Source organism: Eurosta solidaginis, chromosome X, assembly GCF_040869045.1.
Source record: "Eurosta solidaginis isolate ZX-2024a chromosome X, ASM4086904v1, whole genome shotgun sequence".
In the NCBI taxonomy this organism is placed as follows: domain Eukaryota; kingdom Metazoa; phylum Arthropoda; class Insecta; order Diptera; family Tephritidae; genus Eurosta; species Eurosta solidaginis.
In genome coordinates this window covers 144510917-144528344 of record NC_090324.1, presented here as the reverse complement: position 1 = coordinate 144528344, position 17428 = coordinate 144510917, and the positions used below count along the sequence as shown (strand labels likewise).

The 17428-nt window shown below is 39.9% G+C and overlaps 1 protein-coding gene and 1 pseudogene across 8 annotated transcripts in view; one reads left to right on the top strand and one right to left on the bottom strand.

Moving 5' to 3' along the window:
- Positions 1-17428, bottom strand: part of LOC137235448 (eukaryotic translation initiation factor 4 gamma 3-like) — a 925455-nt gene that overhangs the window by 1176 nt on the left and 906851 nt on the right. For all 8 annotated transcript variants that reach the window (XM_067758449.1, XM_067758446.1, XM_067758450.1 and 5 more), the window contains 4 exons: positions 1293-2542; positions 1009-1228; positions 797-954; positions 51-501 (listed from right to left, as the gene is read on the bottom strand). In XM_067758449.1, the coding sequence (XP_067614550.1) occupies positions 51-501; positions 797-954; positions 1009-1228; positions 1293-2542 (2079 nt within the window). The remainder of the gene's footprint in view (positions 1-50; positions 502-796; positions 955-1008; positions 1229-1292; positions 2543-17428) is intronic.
- LOC137234703 (interaptin-like) lies at positions 3817-9008 on the top strand (annotated as a pseudogene).

Here is a 17428-nt window from a genome sequence, read left to right as displayed (position 1 = left end):
ATGATTTAATGCAATATGGAGGGATGATATTCTCTTAAAGATGCACTAACCTGTAAATTCGATTATATATTTCCATAGGTCAGGTATATCAAGCGCCAAATCACTAGCTATTTTGCAAAATTCATGATATGCTAATTTAAAATGATCACGCGATATAAAATTGTTTTGAATTAGGTAAACAATTATATTGCCTAAGTAACGTCTTTGCAGCTGTCCTATATGTCGTAAGTGCAAATATTCCGTCATAATGTAGTACAGCAAAGCACTGTGTTGGCTTTCTTTTATCCGCATTATACAAGGCTCTATAGCGCAGAATTCTATAGAGTTTGAAGCTACTTCCAGCATATCTGATACGAGTGCTTTAATAACTTTAATATCTACATCACTGGATTTTTCAAACACAGCAGGTAGGGGATCTAAAGGTCTCTCGTCGCCCATGTCGCCTGCTTGAGAATTGTAGCTTGAATATGTACTAATACCATGCTGGGGACATTCAGTAGTCTTAAATAAAAGAGGTAAGGACACAATATTTATTAGATTACATAGTCGTCCAGATTACATAGTATCAGAAACAAAAATGCGTAGAAATATAATAATTAACCAAGCTTTCAAATAGTAACGTTTCGAAAATTTTAAATTTTTTTCATTCATATAATTCTTATATCGATAATTCTCGCTCCATACATTGTATTCAAAGCTTTGGGATAGCGTCGGCATCCAAAAGGCATCTGATTAATCCCTTTACACATTTATGTTTCTGAAATCACGAATGAACGAATCAACATTTGTAACATACCTTTGTTGTTTTTCTTGACGGAATTTGTGGTACATATTTAGAGTCATTTGCAGATTTCTGCATAGCTGATGCACCTATAACTGAACGGGATAACTGAGGGGCTTTTGACGAGGAGTTCTCTCGTGATGTTTGAGACGAACTAGAACGTGAATTTAAACCTATACAAATAAGTAAATTATTACTGTATTAATTGATTGCTTTTAAGAGATTACCGTAACGATCGCGTTCAGTGGAACTTTTGTTGAAAGATCCTTTATTTCGCGGTCCACTTCGGTCCCTCTCATTCATTCTATTAGTATCACTTAGGACTGATAATGCTGCAAAAGAGTTCGTCGGTGTCAATGTTGGAGCCGCGGTTTGGCGGGACCCAGATGACCAAATAAATTGCGACACTCCACCCATCTTTTTAATATCAAAATTATTGGCGGTTGTCTGCGTCAGAAATATGGAAGCATAATAGTACAAATAATGTTTTGCATCCCATAAATATACTAACCAAACCCTCTAATTTCATCGTATCCAAAGAACGATTTCCTTTTCCGGTTTGGACATGCCATGTGCTGTCGTCATTACACGGATTTGTAGGTCCTTCATTTATATTACTATGCCGGCCACTGTTGCTTACTTGTTGCCTCCTATTAGTACCAAGGTCATTTTTTTGACTATTACTTCCTCCATAACCAGATCGCAAATCATTGTATCTGCCACTTCGTTCTTCACGTATTCCGTTGGAAATGCCGCCGCCACTAATACTTCCAGAGCCTGATCCAGCGTAGTTGAACAACTGTTCGCTCTTCATTTCCTTTTCAACCTGTCCCATGGTCTTTGGTGCCTCGTGACGCTTTGATTGCCACTTTTCACGACGTAGGTCAATAACATCCTGAAGCATGAAACGTACACGTGAGCTCACCTTCGATCCTTCTTTGTCAGTCTTAGCAGCTATCGCTTGCATGCGCGCAACAGTTTTTTCCAATGAATAACAGCGAGTAGATTCCTTCACATTAATAGGTGTTTGCTCGAATTTTGCACCAACGGTAGTCAGAAGTTTGCATAAGCATTCAAGTTGGTCTTCCGAGTTTGGATTGAGTAGAGCATCAATGCATGAATTTATTATCTTTCCAGTAAGCATGGAAATTTTAAAAAGCTCACCAATGAAGCGTACTGTACCTCCGGAACGACGCCGAATTTTACGTTCTTCTTCTTCCAGCTGAGCTTCTAGTTCAGCTTTTTCTGTTAAATCGGTACAGTTTGATATTTTGTCTATAATGGGTTGCAGCTTATTTTCTTTTGGTTTGTTCTTTGTTACATTTTGCGTAAATTCTCGTTCGGTTTTATCTAACAATGCGGCACGAAACTGGGCTAAATTTGTTTTAGTACCACTTTCCATTCGCTCGTCTCTTGCTTTTACTTCTGTGATTAAACGATGACACAAACGAGCATAAGAAACAGAAAAATTTGGCTCATCTATAGCTTTTTCGAATACCAGAACCATTACTTCTTCCATTTTATCAGGCGTATCAATTTTAAGTTTAATAATTTCTTCAACTAATGTATCGAATTTCTCTGGGGTTAGCTTGTTTAAAATACCACGAACTCTACGAATAAGCTCCTCCTTTTCTCGTTTCCCTCTAGCTTCTAGATCGCCTTCCACACATCCATCTTTTTCTAGTACCCTGGGACGCCAGGCATTCTCAGTTTCACTTAGCTTGACGTCCTGATTCAGCGATAGATTTACACGGATCATTCCTTTTAATAAAGAAGAAAGTAATATGGATTATGCTCTTAAACCAGAGATTGTAGGTATTTTAAATACTATATTTATATCTGCACTATGTATTTAAATATTTTTTTGATATGTATATCTTGTATTTGGATTTAAATACTTTTTAAGCAGTCTATTTAAATAATTTTTAAGCTGCAAAGCGAAACATAAAAATACGTGGTGGCGAGAGCTACAATCGGATAATTGCACCTCCGAACTATATGCTGTTGAGAAAAATACTTCAATTTTGCTAACGGACATAAATACGTCGACTGCCTGGTGAAATATCACCTTATAGAGCAGCATCCTCGACAAAAAAAAAACTTTCCTAATAAAAAGTTGATAACTATGATGTCAACTTTTTTAAATTCCCTGAGCTACTATGAACTTTGTTTTAGGTTCTGCACTTGAATACTTATGAAGTCATAAAGAGAACGCATTAATATTTTAATTAAATGATAAAAGCAGTTGTAAAAATATTTGTAACTTATCGTACCTTTTTCGCTTTTCGATATCGATTTCTTTCAAAGTGGGTGTGGTCGTCAACCGATTCCGACCATTTTCACAAAATTTGTATATAATAATAAAGATAACGTCCATGCCAAATTTCAATATACCTTCTCCGGATTTTGATTTACGGCTGTAAAACTGTTTAGGCTTCTTCTTATAAATGTGGGTGGTCCACGCCTGCTCTCTAGAATTTTACCTAATATATATTTTTTGTCGCAAGGTCAGCCCAGGTATCAAGTTTTATTACTGTACCCATATTTGGTAAGGAATTGTCGCGTTTTTTTCCATTTTTGAAAATCGATTTTTTTCAAAATGGGTGTGGCCTCCAACCGATTCCGTTTATTTTCACGAAGTTCACAGGACAACCTTCGTACCGAATTTCAATACGATTTCTTCACCGTCTTTGAAATTTTTATTTTCTTCTTCTAAATGGTGGCGGTGCCACTCAGATTTTCAAACTTTTTTCAAATGCTTATTTTTTGGCATAGATTCAATCCACGCATGAGGTTAAAAATGTTTACTCAAGATATCGTGTTAAGGGACGGACGGACATGGCTTAATCACAATCTTTTTCGATGCAGATAATTTTCATACAAGAAAGTCTATCAGCCCAATTCTAAACGAAAATTCCGTGCGAGTTTTTTCCCTTCTCCCATTCCTCGTATTCTAAATAAAAATTCCGTGAGAGTTTTTTCACTTCTCCCTTTCCTCGTATTCTGAACAATGTTCGAAAAAGCGGAAACCGGTTATGGGAGAAAAGTAGGTATTATGAATGTGAGTGAGAGGGAGATTTTTCCTTCATTTTAAAAGAAATTGTTCACTTGATAAGCTGAAAGGAACGCTTCATAAAAATGTAAGTAAATTGTATTTTTTGAATTGAAAATTACTTATTTTATTAGGTATGTAATAAATAAAATAATATTCTCTTATATTACTCTTGATTTCAGGTCTAAAAGTACAAATAAGCAACAGATAGAACTACTAATCGATTTGATGCAAAGTCATCCGGAAATTGCGCAAGGTTGTTTTAAAGGAGGCAAAGAAGCCTTACACAGATTTTGGCGTAAAGCTGAGGAAGAGCTGAACTCAGCCGGACCACCAGCAAAATGCATTGCAGAATGGAAAAAGGTGCTTATTTTCATGAAAAAGTTGTATACATACAAGCTGACTAAAACTTATGTGTTCTAGGTGTGGGCTGATCAAAAACAATACGTGCGTCAAAAAGCAGCGAACAACCATAAGAGTTCCAGAGGCACTGGCGCTGGCCCAAATAACGAATACAAGTTTTCCACAACAGAACGGGCAATATTTGAGTTGATCGGTATGAAGGAATCCGTGGAGGGAGTGGGAAATAAATTTGGACTGCCATCTAGGAAGAAGATATTGCAGCAAATTAATGGCAACATTCAAATTGAAGATGGAACTACAGTTAGGGAAAGTGGTGTTGTGGACGACATTGTCGAAGTGAGTGAATGTGAGTTAGCTAACGGATTTGAGGAATTGAGTGAGACTGTGGTAGGGATTGATTGTGAGGTATTGCATGATGACCCAGTTATTAGTGTTTGTATGAATGAGAGCCCCCCAAATGCTTTGATTGAAAGGCCCACTTCCTCAAAAAGAGTGCCATCTAAGAGATCTTCCTCTGACATTCTTCAAGAAGAATTGTCAATTCAACGCGAGCTCTGTGATACCATAAAAGGTGCAGTGTCAGATTCCACTGATCAAAAAGAAAATATTAAAAAAATATATAGGGCGATTGACAAAATATATGCAATTAATAAAAAGCATTATAAGGAAATGGAAAAATTAAAAAGAGAGGAAATAGATGAATTGAAAAGGCATAATTTAGTAATAGAAAATCTTATGCTCCGCCAGCTAGAAAAATAATAGAAAAATACCTAGTCGCATGACACTTGTATATAGCAAGCTACCTGAATTTGTGATTTTTTTAATAGTCCTTTTAATATTTACTAAAATATAAGACTAGTAAATTTTTTTAATATGAATTATTTTTTATTTTATTTCATAGTAGTATTAATATCAGTATTATACATGCTTACGTGAACTATTTTTATTTTGTAGACTATAATATTACTTAATTTAAGACTGTGTTATGACGAGCAAAAAAAAACTATTTGTGATATTTCTATTTTTTGTAAGAAAATGAGACTGAAACTCTTTAGTAGGAATTAAGTAAAATGTACTAAATTGTGATACCTGAATTTAAAGGCAGAAAAAATGAATTTAAAACAGAAAATACGGAGATCGATTGCGAGAGGACCACGGGCTCCTCTTAACAATCCCTCCTTTCCTCCCCATCCCTCTTTTCAAAAAAAAATCAACCCTAACGCAGATCCGCATCTGTCACAGAACACAAAGGCATTCGGCCCATTAAATTGTTAAACAAATTTCAAAAAAAGGTCAACGCAAATTTCACTCGTTCACCCGAAACGATGCCACCCAACAATCCTAACGCGGATCCGCTATCTGCTACAGAACCTAAAACATTCGGCCCATTATATTTTTAAATTTTCAAACAAACATCTCACAATTCACCCGCTCACCCCGAGCGAGGTCACCAGAACCCTAAGGCAGATCCACGGTCTGCCACAGAACTCGTTAAAAATGCTAATCGTTATTTTAGTAATGACCATAATATTACGATATCATAATATTATTGTAAATCCACGCACTAATTCTGAGTTTCATGCATACATTATATATATACACTGAGGAATCGCTTCAGTCGTTCTCTCTAATGAGCTCGATCTTTGCCATTTTCAAACAATTTTTGGAATTAACTATGGGTCTCTTTTTGGGGATTCGTTGACGATCTTTTCAGAATAGTTCGGAATAATTTTCTACTGTCTAGGGACTAATTTTGGCAATACTTTGGTACCATTCTTATATCGGGACTAGTGTCGAGCTACATCCTTTGAGAATTTTCGGAGTAGTTTTTGTATAAGTTCGTGGCCATTTCAGCATATTTTCGAGGCTATTTGAAAGCTTCCTCACATTATTATCCGTAAAATTATTATTGACAGGTTATCGGCTTGTTATCGATAAGTCGTAAAACCTTCACTTTTCGAAGCATTATCTTCAGAAATGATATCTTTATGAAACTCTTAAGGAGCAGAACATCGGTCTGTGCAGACACACCAAAAGGAATCACAAAAAAAAAAAAAAAAACAAAAACACCGGTTCCGATAAAGTTAGAACATTCTGTTATTCTTTTGAATGAAATGAATTTCTAACGCATTTGTGAGAAGTTTCAGAGTTTTAGCGCAACTTTTTGTGAAGCTTTATTGCTGTAGTTTCGAACCCTTTTAAGACTCATTTTTGGAGCCACATTGAAACTTTTTTTTTAACCTTTTTGAAGCTTTTCTATAGTCTTTAGAATTCAGATCAGTGGCTGAAAAGAGAACTTAAGACAAGTTAAGAACGAGTACGTTTGCCTGTCAATATCAATAACTTAGGAAAGTTTTCTCCACCGAACTGTTTTAATTTTAAAACAAGAAAAACAAATATTTGCTGCTGATATACAGTTCGAACCAAAGTGAGTCTTCCTTCGGTTAATAGTAAAACTGCCGCTACGAAAGAATTAATTTTGGCATTAGATAAACTTTCCGAATCGGATACAATTGGCGTTTCATTGCTAATGAATCTCTTTCGTCGTGCTGAACTTAATCGTTCCGAAATACAAATCCTCATCGATTATCTATTGAATAAACAGCAAGATACACCAGCAACACACTCTGAATGGTCCGATGACATATGTCAGAAGTTGAAACGCCAACTGGAGGAGAAAGAAAAGGCCTTGTCGAAGAGCAGGAAGCTTCTATGGGGATTCAAGCAAAATTACATGAATTGCGCACAGAAATCAATACCGAACGCGCCCAAATTAATGCTACTGTAAAATATATATATTGAAAAACTTCAATCCAAGGATCAAGAAATTATTGCACTTAGTCAAGAAATGCAGGTACTTAATGAAAAATTCGCACAAGAGCGCAAACAATTTCAGTCAAAACTTTTGAATGACAAACAAGCTGGTACACAAGATATGTTTGCACAACTACAACGCATACAAAGCGAATCAGCACACAAGGATAAATGTATGAATGATTTAACTTGCTTGTTGAATGCTTGCAATCAAGCCAACGAAGAATTGAAACAACAAGTTAGCCTTCTGGAACAACAACGCGAAGAGCTCGAACAAATTTCAAATAATCGTATCTTCGACCTTGAAAAGGCAAAAGCACTAGAAGTTGAAAATGCCGAACGTCAAATGGAATCGAATAATTTACAAAATGCACACGAATCCATCAAAGCCGATTTGGCGCACGCACGTCAAGAATTGGAATTGGCAGCGGCGCGTTTTGCTGACTTGAGTGAAAAACAAAATCAAGTACCTAGTTGATTTGCAGGCCAAAAATGATGAACTGCTTCAGCAATTGGCTGGTATCAATAGCAAACCAGCAGATCAATCGGGTTTGCAAGCAACAATCGATGCGCGCTAAGCACAATTGGCTGATAAGGAAAACCAATTGACTGATTTCAATGTAAAGAATACAACGTTGTTAAATCAATTCAATCATTTAGAATATAAATCAAAAGTATTTGGTGAAATTGAACACGGCTTGGAAAAACGTATTGAGTCTCTGCAACATGATGTGACTAATAAACATCAGCAATTACAACAAGCCGAACAGACAGTGGAGAAGCTTAAGAGCCGAGAAAAAGAATTGTCACAACAGCTGCACGATCAGAAGTCTAAGAATGACGATTTGCGTAAGAAAAACTGAAAGTTGGTTGAAGCCTTACCAAACGCTGAAACAGCAGCTAAACAAACTAAATCAGCACCTAAAATCGCAAATCCAAGCTTAGCTGAACAGTAACAACTTTTGTGCCGCTTGAAAAAAAAAAAAACAAATTAAGGATTTTATTTCGAAAGTTAAAAGAAAATTCATTAAGAAACTAGAAAAAGTGACGTCCACTAAAACAGTATTGCATATAGCAAGTCGCTTAAATGGATTAACAAGCCTACGTCATTATTCCGCCGCCAGTACAACCGCCATAAGCCCAGCTGTAGCTAAACGCAATGACTTATTCTCACAGGAGCAGCGACGTCAAAAAGAAGCCGTGGGAAGAATCGAAAAAATTGAAGTGCGTCATCTTGGATTGCCAGAGGATGTTACACACGTTATGAATGCTTCTATATCTACACCCTATAATTGTGCACAGCACTTAAGTGAAGGTCATTGCAAACGTTCCGCACTCGCTTTAATCGACGGAAATGTGCCTTGGGATATGCATCGTCCGTTGCCCGAATCATGTACATTGCAGTTGTTGAATTTTACCGTAGCTGATCCACATATAGTAAACAAAGTATTCTGGCGCACATGTCGCTTCATGCCGGGCGCAGCATTGGAAAACTGTTGTACTGAAGAGGCACAACTGCAACTCCATAGTTTCCCTGGACCAAATATTAAATCCGGTAGGTTTATTTACGATATAGTATTACGTTCACAAACCTGGGCGCCTAATAAGGTAGAGCTACGCGCTATTTCCGCCAAAATGATTAAATTAGCAGCAGAAGATTTGCAAATTGAATGGCTCGACGTAAGCGACGAACTTGCTTTGGGAATGTTCGCCGATTCACATTACAAACACGAACAATTGCCTAGTATTGCACAGCAAAATCAAGGGCGGGTTACACTCTATCGTCTGGGTACACATATTGATATATCGCGTGGCCCTATGGTAGCCTCCTCACTTTTTCTAGGCAAATGTACTGTGACGGTAGCGCATAAGATAGCTAATGAAGGCGAAAATGATGTATTGTATAGCGTGCAGGGTGTTGGTTTGCCAGTTGGTTTTACGTTGAGTCATGTTGCGTACAACACTTTATAGGAACGTGCTAAGAAACTGATCATTTGAGGATTCACAACAGCAGATAGCTTAAATTATGCAAGTTAAGTTTTTCTTAATAAAAATTAAGTTTTTTTTGTGTGTTTTATATTTTAAACAATTTGCAAATATCTTGTGCGGTTCTCACGGACCGGCCTTTCAACCTGACCTAATCTATACCGGATTCACAGAGATTATGAATTTGACGAATAGTCTAAAAAATGGTTTTAAGTAAACTGGTTTCCGTACCTTGTTGAACGACGCCTTCCATAGCCCGGTAGTTCATGAGTTTCTAAACGTCTCTGGTTTGTTCATATGTAATATTCTTCCCATTCTTGATGGGTTGCACCCTCACGCACTTACGAATGGCAGAGTTAGGCTGTTTGACATGAGATGCTCCACCAAAAGGGTTAGCCCTCCATCTTGTTCCTAAACCGCCTTTTTTGTTATCTTTATCAGCCCAACGCTGATCGCGGCGATGATTCACATGCTTCCTGGCTGTGCGAAGACCTCTTGGCTCGCCCATAATTTTTTATTTTTTTTTTGAGTTATTACTCCAAACCACGCCGTAGTAAAAAATGGAAGGAAAGAACGGAAAATCACTTGATACATTTCCCGTTGTTTCAGTTCATAGGAATTTTGCCTTCAATACACGGGTATGTATGAATGTGCGTTTTTTTTGTCATTGCCGTTGGTATGCTTAGACCAGTGCGCGGACTTTTTAAGAGGAAAATGTTGGTAGACAAAAAAAAATGAAAATAGTAGTAGTTGGTAGATTTTTTTTACCAAGAAAACAATAGATACAGTTCATATTTGTACCAAACAATTAATAATTTATTGTAAAACAAATAACGGGCATTTCAAGGAAATGACACTTTAAAACACGTAAACAAGACAAAATTACTTGCACATTTGTATATACCTACATAGCTTATGCCTATACGATACTTTGGTACAGTTCATATTTGTACCAAACAATTAATAATTTATTGTAAAACAAATAACGGGCATTTCAAGGAAATGACACTTTAAAACACGTAAACAAGACAAAATTACTTGCACATTTGTATATACCTACATAGCTTATGCCTATACGATACTCACTTTTTTCCTGTATCATGAGTGTGAGATACTGACAAACATGCACCAAAACGTCTAATCACAACAACAATATTCCAAAATACCAAAAATACTGCCACAAAATAACCGATTTCGGCATGTTATCGTTTGCGTAAAAATTTTTGTTTTCCTTCAAATTATTCACAAAAAAAAGGCTATTTATCTCATAAAAAATTTAATTCTTGTTTAAAGTTGTTCACAAAGTTTTTCAAAAATTAACTGATTTAATCAGTATCCCCTCCTAATGTTAGTTGGGTAGGCTCGGCAATTAAATACTTTAAAATGATCGCAGTATACGTTTTCAGTGCGAAAATACTGAAATATTGGTAGAATCCAAGTTTTGGTGGCAGAAGTAGTAGAATTAGTAGAAAATGAAAATGAGTCAGAAAAGTTAGTAAATCTACCAATGCGGTAAGATCCGTGCACTGACTGCCATATACTTATACCAACGTATGTACATATACGCCGAGTTTTAAATGTACATTATATTAGGGATGCATAAAAGGATGCAAACGGGTACCCAAAAACCCGTTTCTGGTAAATCGGTATCGGAGCCAAATACACTTCGGGAACCGTGCCTTTTAATAAAGACCATCAATAAAACCGGCCTAAAAGCGTACTTGGGGAAAAGTCGAACAAATAGTCGAAGGGCAATACAAAAGAATGGTTCGTTCGACAAATTTTTCTCCTCGTCCAAAACGAAGATTTTTTATTTTTTCTTTATATAGCATACAATTTTGCTTACGAAACATTTTTTTTTCTGTGGCGGGCAGGAAAGTTGTTGGTTTTTAGCACCAACAACACAAATAACAACGACTCGCAAGATCCCACATTATACACTCTCTACCCGGTTCGGTACCAAAATGTGAGTACCAAGCAACTTAAATGTCCATTCTTCTGCAGCACTAGTATGCCTGACTAGCTGAAGTGCTACCGGATGACACAAAAATAAACAGAATAAGGCACTAAAGGCCCAGGCACATAACGTGCGGGGAAAGAGGCCACGCACATAACGTACGCGAGATGAATGTATTCTCGTAGGCATCTAGACATGTTTTCACCCGACTCACGCGCGAAATTTCAAAAGCGCCGATAATAGAATTGGGGCTTACTCGCCGCCGAACGCGTAACATAGTCATAATAAATCAACAAGTTCCCTTTATTTTTATTCCATCTTCTCTAAATAGAATGACTCGTTACGCTTCGCTACGAAAGAGGACCGAGCGCGAGGCCGCTCGTTACCCAAATCCGTGCCATTTATGCGACGCGAAACATCCCATCAGGTCATGCCCGTTATACCGCGCGAAGTCCCCGCTGCAACGACTGCGTGAAATTATAAAGGCCAAGTACTGCCAAAATTGCCTTTCAATGGTACATCGTGCCCGAGACTGAACGAGTCAGGGCAGGTGCCGAAGATGTGGTAGCAACCATCATACCACGCTGCACCTGTCGATGGAGGACTTGTCGTCCGAGCCAGAGCCGCCGAAGAGCTGGAACCAGCTGGTCATGGAAGAAGAGGAAGAAAGGTATGAGCGGATGTCCACTATGCAAGAGGTGGACGACGGGACGATGGATGAGGCGCTGTCCCTCCATGCGACCGAGTCGGCCTTTACCGACGACCAACTTTTACCATCCGGGAGTGGAGCGGGCACCCATATAGCCCAATCAGACAGTAGGGGATCGGACCCACGGCCGTTCCGACCCCTACTGGCCCACGAGCAACGAGAAAAGAGTGGAGCGGAATCACGGCCTTTCCGCCCACCTACGAAACGACGCCCACAAATAAACCAAGAGAAGCGCGAGCGTAGACTGGCCCCTCGGCCGCGCCAGCTACGCGCTGTGCGAAACCTCTATGAAGAAAACCGAGACGGTAGACTGGCCACTCGGCCGCGCCAGCTACCTCACAGCAGTTCCTTCCGGAACGGAGTCATTCCGGCCCGCACTACAGCCGCCCCAACCCTACGACCAATCGCTACTCTGGCGCCAACTGCGGTCGTGAAGGTGGAAGCCGGGGGGTGTTTGCACCTCATCCGTGCACTCATAGACGCATGTTCCCCTCGCACAACGATCGACCGTCGGCTGGCGCGAGAGTTAGCACTGCCGACGACCAACGCCGCCGGCGAAATCGGCTGCTTTATTAGATTTAGAGGCAAATATGGACAGAGCAAGACGGTGACGACTCACGCAGTCTGCGTCCATGAGTTTAGGCGCCTCAGCCCGACGTATAGCGTCGACACCAGCGTCGCAGCTCCTTACGAACACATTCGTCTGGCGGATCCACAATTTTACGCGTCAACACCAATCCGGCTCGTTCTGGGCGGCGACGTTTACGCGGAAATCATTACACCGGGCACGTTACCGCCGTGGTTTGGCTCGCTCCTAGCTCAAAGCACTATCTTTGGCTGGATGCTCTCGGGGACCCACCCGATCTAACCTGACTTTGAAGGGTTACTTAGTTTCAAGCTTTATAAATGTTAATAACATCTTTCTTTTTCTCATAATAAATGGAGTTCTGTAGTAACTGGCAAGACATAAATGATGCGTGTTCTTTTACTTTACCATTCCTTTATCTCGTCCTAGCTCTAGGTCACGGCGAAGGCAAGGAGGATGCCGTCGCGCCATCCGGCGCGCACCGCTTAATTTAGAATCTAGTTTTAAGACAAATCGTGGTCTGGGCCACTCGGGCGGAGTCTGAGCTGTTGCGTATCGCAAGGGGGCCGGCATGTTAAGGCCCGAAGCCTAAATTCATATCAACTCGCGCCACCCTAATAGCACCACTTTATCGACCCCTAGTTCGACCACATGCATGTATGTGTGTACATAAGTAGGGTTATGTTGTCCGTACACATATACATGCATGCCGGTACAGCTGTGTTGGGGAAGCTTCCCCTTAAAACCGGAGACTTTTTCCATGGTTCAACGGTTGTCCTCGACGAGGCAACCGTCTACTTTTCCAGCGATCGTTGAGCGAACTACAACCAGACGTCCGAGGAGCCCCGCCACATTTTATTATACAAGGTAAATTATTGTACTAATTTTAATTTTCACTATAATAAAGATCACTATTATAACGAGAAATATCTCTCGCCTTTCTTTTCTTTTTCCTTTAAATTTAACCCAAACGCAATTGTGGTGCCTCCACTCCATTGCCGAGTTTGCGACACACCACAATTGTACACTGGCTATGACAAAACAAGATGGACGTATTCCGGTAAGAGTACTCAATGAGTTCAATTCACCATTTAATTTGACCAAAGGAGCTATTTTGGGAAGCTGCCAAGAGGCTGAATTAGTTATCAACTGTGAACGGCTCCAGGAACACGTTTCATCTAGTAATACTGGTCTTTCAAATGACATCACAGCATGGACGCAGGGGCTAGAGGAAGCCTATCAGAATAAGGCAAAACAGCTGCTCCTAAAGTACGCGAATATATTTGACCAGGATGGTTCCAAACCAGGCCGCACCAATGTTGTGAAACATCAAATTGACACTGGAGACGCGAGGCCGATCCGTCCAGCACCACGTAGTGTTCCACTGGCAAAGCGGGCAGTTGTGAGTCAAATCATACAAGAAATGAGCGACAGCGGCGTCACCATCAGCTAGTCCATGGAGCTCACCGGTAGTACTTGTAAAGAAGAAGGATGGAAAAATGAGGTTTTGCGTGGACCACCGGAAGTTGAATGACGTTACGAAAAAGGATAGCTACCCATTGCCAAGAATTGACGACACTCTGGACTCGCTATCTGGTACGAAATGGTTTTCCACACTGGACTTGAAAAGCGGCTACTGGCAAGTTGAGGTGAAGGAGGAAGATCAAGAGAAAACAGCCTTCAGTGTCGGGGATGGTCTTTGGCAATTTACAGTGATGCCTTTTGGACTTTGTAATGCACCAGCTACTTTTGAGAGACTCATGGACCAGGTACGGTACTGAAAGGACTACATTGGAAAACATGCTTGGTGTACCTGGACGACATCATCGTATTGGGCAAGAATTTTGATGAACATCTTAAGAACTTGGAGGAAGTTTTCCAGAGAATAGCTGGCGCTGGTCTGAAGTTGAGTCCCAAAAAGTGTACGCTGTTTAAAAAGGAAGTAAATTATTTGGGCCACAAGGTAACGACAGAAGGTGTCTGTACAGCGAATGAAAAGATAGAGGCAGTAAAGGATTGGCCAAGACCACAGAATCTGCATGAATTGAGAAGTTTCCTTGGGCTGTGCACATATTACCGCCGATTTGTACCAAATTTTGCCAGCGTAGCCCATAGTCTCCACGAGCTAACAAGAAAAAATAAAGCTTTTGAATGGAAGAAGGAGCAAGAAGTAGCTTTCCAAACATTGAAAGAGCGGTTGTGCACTGCCCCAATGTTGGCATACCCGATTCCAGGAGCAACGTTTATTCTAGATACAGATGCTAGCGGATATGCTATAGGAGGCGTTTTATCACAACTGGTCGATGGACAAGAGAATGTAGTTGCATATTACAGCCGTTCAATTGGAAAACCAGAGAGGAACTATTGCGTTATACGGAGAGAGCTGTTGGCATTGGTAGAGTGCATTAAACATTTTCACAAATACCTCTACGGCCAGCGATTCCGTGTCAGGACAGATCACGCAGCGTTGAAGTGGCTTCTGCAGTTCCGTAATCCGGAAGGACAATTGGCACGGTGGATCGAGCGACTACAAAGCTATGACTTTTCCATTGAGCATGGAAAAGGTAGTACCCATGGAAATGCTGATGCAATGTCACGAAGACCATGTAGTCTGGAATGCAAGCACTGCTCAAAGGCCGAGGCTAAAGAAGACATTATAGATGTCCGGCTAATGACTATAACGTGTACGGATGAATGGGACAAGGAACAACTAAGAAAGTGTCAGCTAGAGGATACAGATCTGTCACATGTTATGCAAGGTGGACGAGTTTAGAATTGATATCCGGTTGCTTGCATCGAGTATGGGAGAGTGAGGATGATCAATGCAAGAAGAAGCTGATAGTTGTTCCCAGGAAGAGGATTCCTGACGTGCTCAGCGAGCTGCACAATGGTCCAAGTGGAGGTCATCTTGGAATCACCAAGACACTCGAGAAAATTAAGCAGAGATTCTATTGGGTTGGTTGCCGTCAGTCGGTCACCGAATGGATTGCCAACTGCGAGGTATGCAACAGAGCGAAAGGGCCCAAAACCCGAAGTCATGGCCAGATGAAGCAGTATATTTCAGGTGCACCATTTGAAAGGATCGCCATGGATGTCGCAGGTCGATTTCTTACTAGCAACCGCGGAAACAAATACGTACTGGTGGTTATGGATTATTTCAGTAAATGGCCAGACGTATACCCAATCCCAAACCAAGAAGCACAAACAGTGGCAGAAGTGGATAAAAACGAATGGGTTGCAAGGTATGGTGTACCAATGGAGTTACATTCTGACCAAGGCAGGAATTTTGAATCGGCTGTGTTCCAAGAAATGTGCAAGAAGTTGGGCATTCGAAAAACACGGACAGCTGCATTGCATCCTCAGTCCGATGGTATGGTGGAACACTTCAATAGAACATTGGAGGAGAATTTAAAGAAAGTAGTAGACAAGTACCATAAGGACTGGGATACACACATATCGTTATTCTTGATGGCCTACCGATCGGCAGTACATGACACAACAGGCCAAACTCCCGCAAAGGTAATTTTTGGCAATGACCTTCGACTGCCAGCTGATTTGAAGTATGGGATAGATGCCGATGCGGAGAAGAATGTCAAGAAATCCACTGGTGTCTTGGAAGAAGAGCTGAGAGAGATACACGATCTGGTAAGGCAACGAGCAAAGATTATGAGTGACAAGATGAAAGCGAGGTACGATAATTAATTCGAAAGGGTTTCAGGAAGGAGATTTGGTGCTGCTATACAACCCACAACGAAAAAAAGGTTTGTCCCCGAAATTGCAGTGTAACTGGGAAGGCCCATACAAAGTTGTAAAACGGATCAACGATATAGTGTACCGCATACAAACCATTGGCAAACCACGAACCAAAATGAAAGTGGTTCATTTGGAGAGGCTAGCAGCGGTTAAATCGAGAGATTTCTCTAATCGGGACGATCAGACTTAGGTGGAGGGCAGTGTTACGAATATTAGCAAAACTAAGGAGTGCTGCCGTCTTTAAGCCGATGCTAAGCAGTGACGTGAATGCACATCAATAATTCAATCATTATGTATCTACATAAACGAAACAATAACTACGTCTACATATATGTACCATGTACGTATACGAGCAGCGGAGAGTCAATGCACTAACACGTGCATATATCTGAGATACTATAAGTATGCAATGAGAAAAACTATAAAATTGTGCAATTGTAGTTACAGCTGAGAAGTTTGAGAGCTACTGGACTAGTAGATTCTGGAAGCGCCTAGAAGATGTATAAAATTGTGCAATTGTAGTTACAGCTGAGAAGTTTGAGAGCTCATGGACAATGCTAGTAGATTCTAGAAGATGCGAACGAGGAAACCAGAGAGTATAAAATGCCGCAGATGTAGAGGCGCTGGAATTCAGTTTGATTTGAGTTGTCAAGCAGTTTCGATTAAGACGATATCTAGCGACCAATAGCAGTATTATTTTGAATAGTAGAGTTTCATTTGAGCTATCAATCAGTTTGGTTATTAAGCAAGCTATTCGTTGCACAGTTTGAGTGTTATTTTGAAGTACTTTAATAAAGGCCATTTTGCATTATTACAAATTGGAGTTATTTATTCAACAGTTTAGTGATTCGAACTTAGCAGAGGATTGCAAATAAGAGGATTTGCAAGTAAATTCGTTACAATAGTAAATATTCTGTGTTAATTTTATTGTCAGCTCTTAGTCCAAAAATCGTTTAGTTGATGTGGCAAAATTTTTTTTGATGTAATCCATCAATAATGATTCATGAAAGAGACGTCATTAATTCAAGTTAATCAAATGTATTAGTGGATTTTTATAGGGGGCCCGTAAATTGTTTAGTCCCGGGCACGGATTTTCTCTCTACGGCCCTGCATATATATACTTTAAGAATTGTTCATTTTTGAATTTTGCACATATTTTATCCTTTATACACATAGGTATCTTTTTATACACTTTCTATATATATATACACATACATATACTTCTTTCATACCATTTTTACCATTTGAATTACGATCTTTGTTAACACTGTTTATTTAAATTTTGTCATACTTTGGGTACAAAAGCGTTTCGGTTTTTATTTTTTTGTTTCCTTTGTCCAACTTTGGAGTTTGTCGATTTTTTCGATATGGTTTTGGTAGTCTGATTGTGGATTCCCCCAAATACCAGCCCCCTTAGTTTATGGATA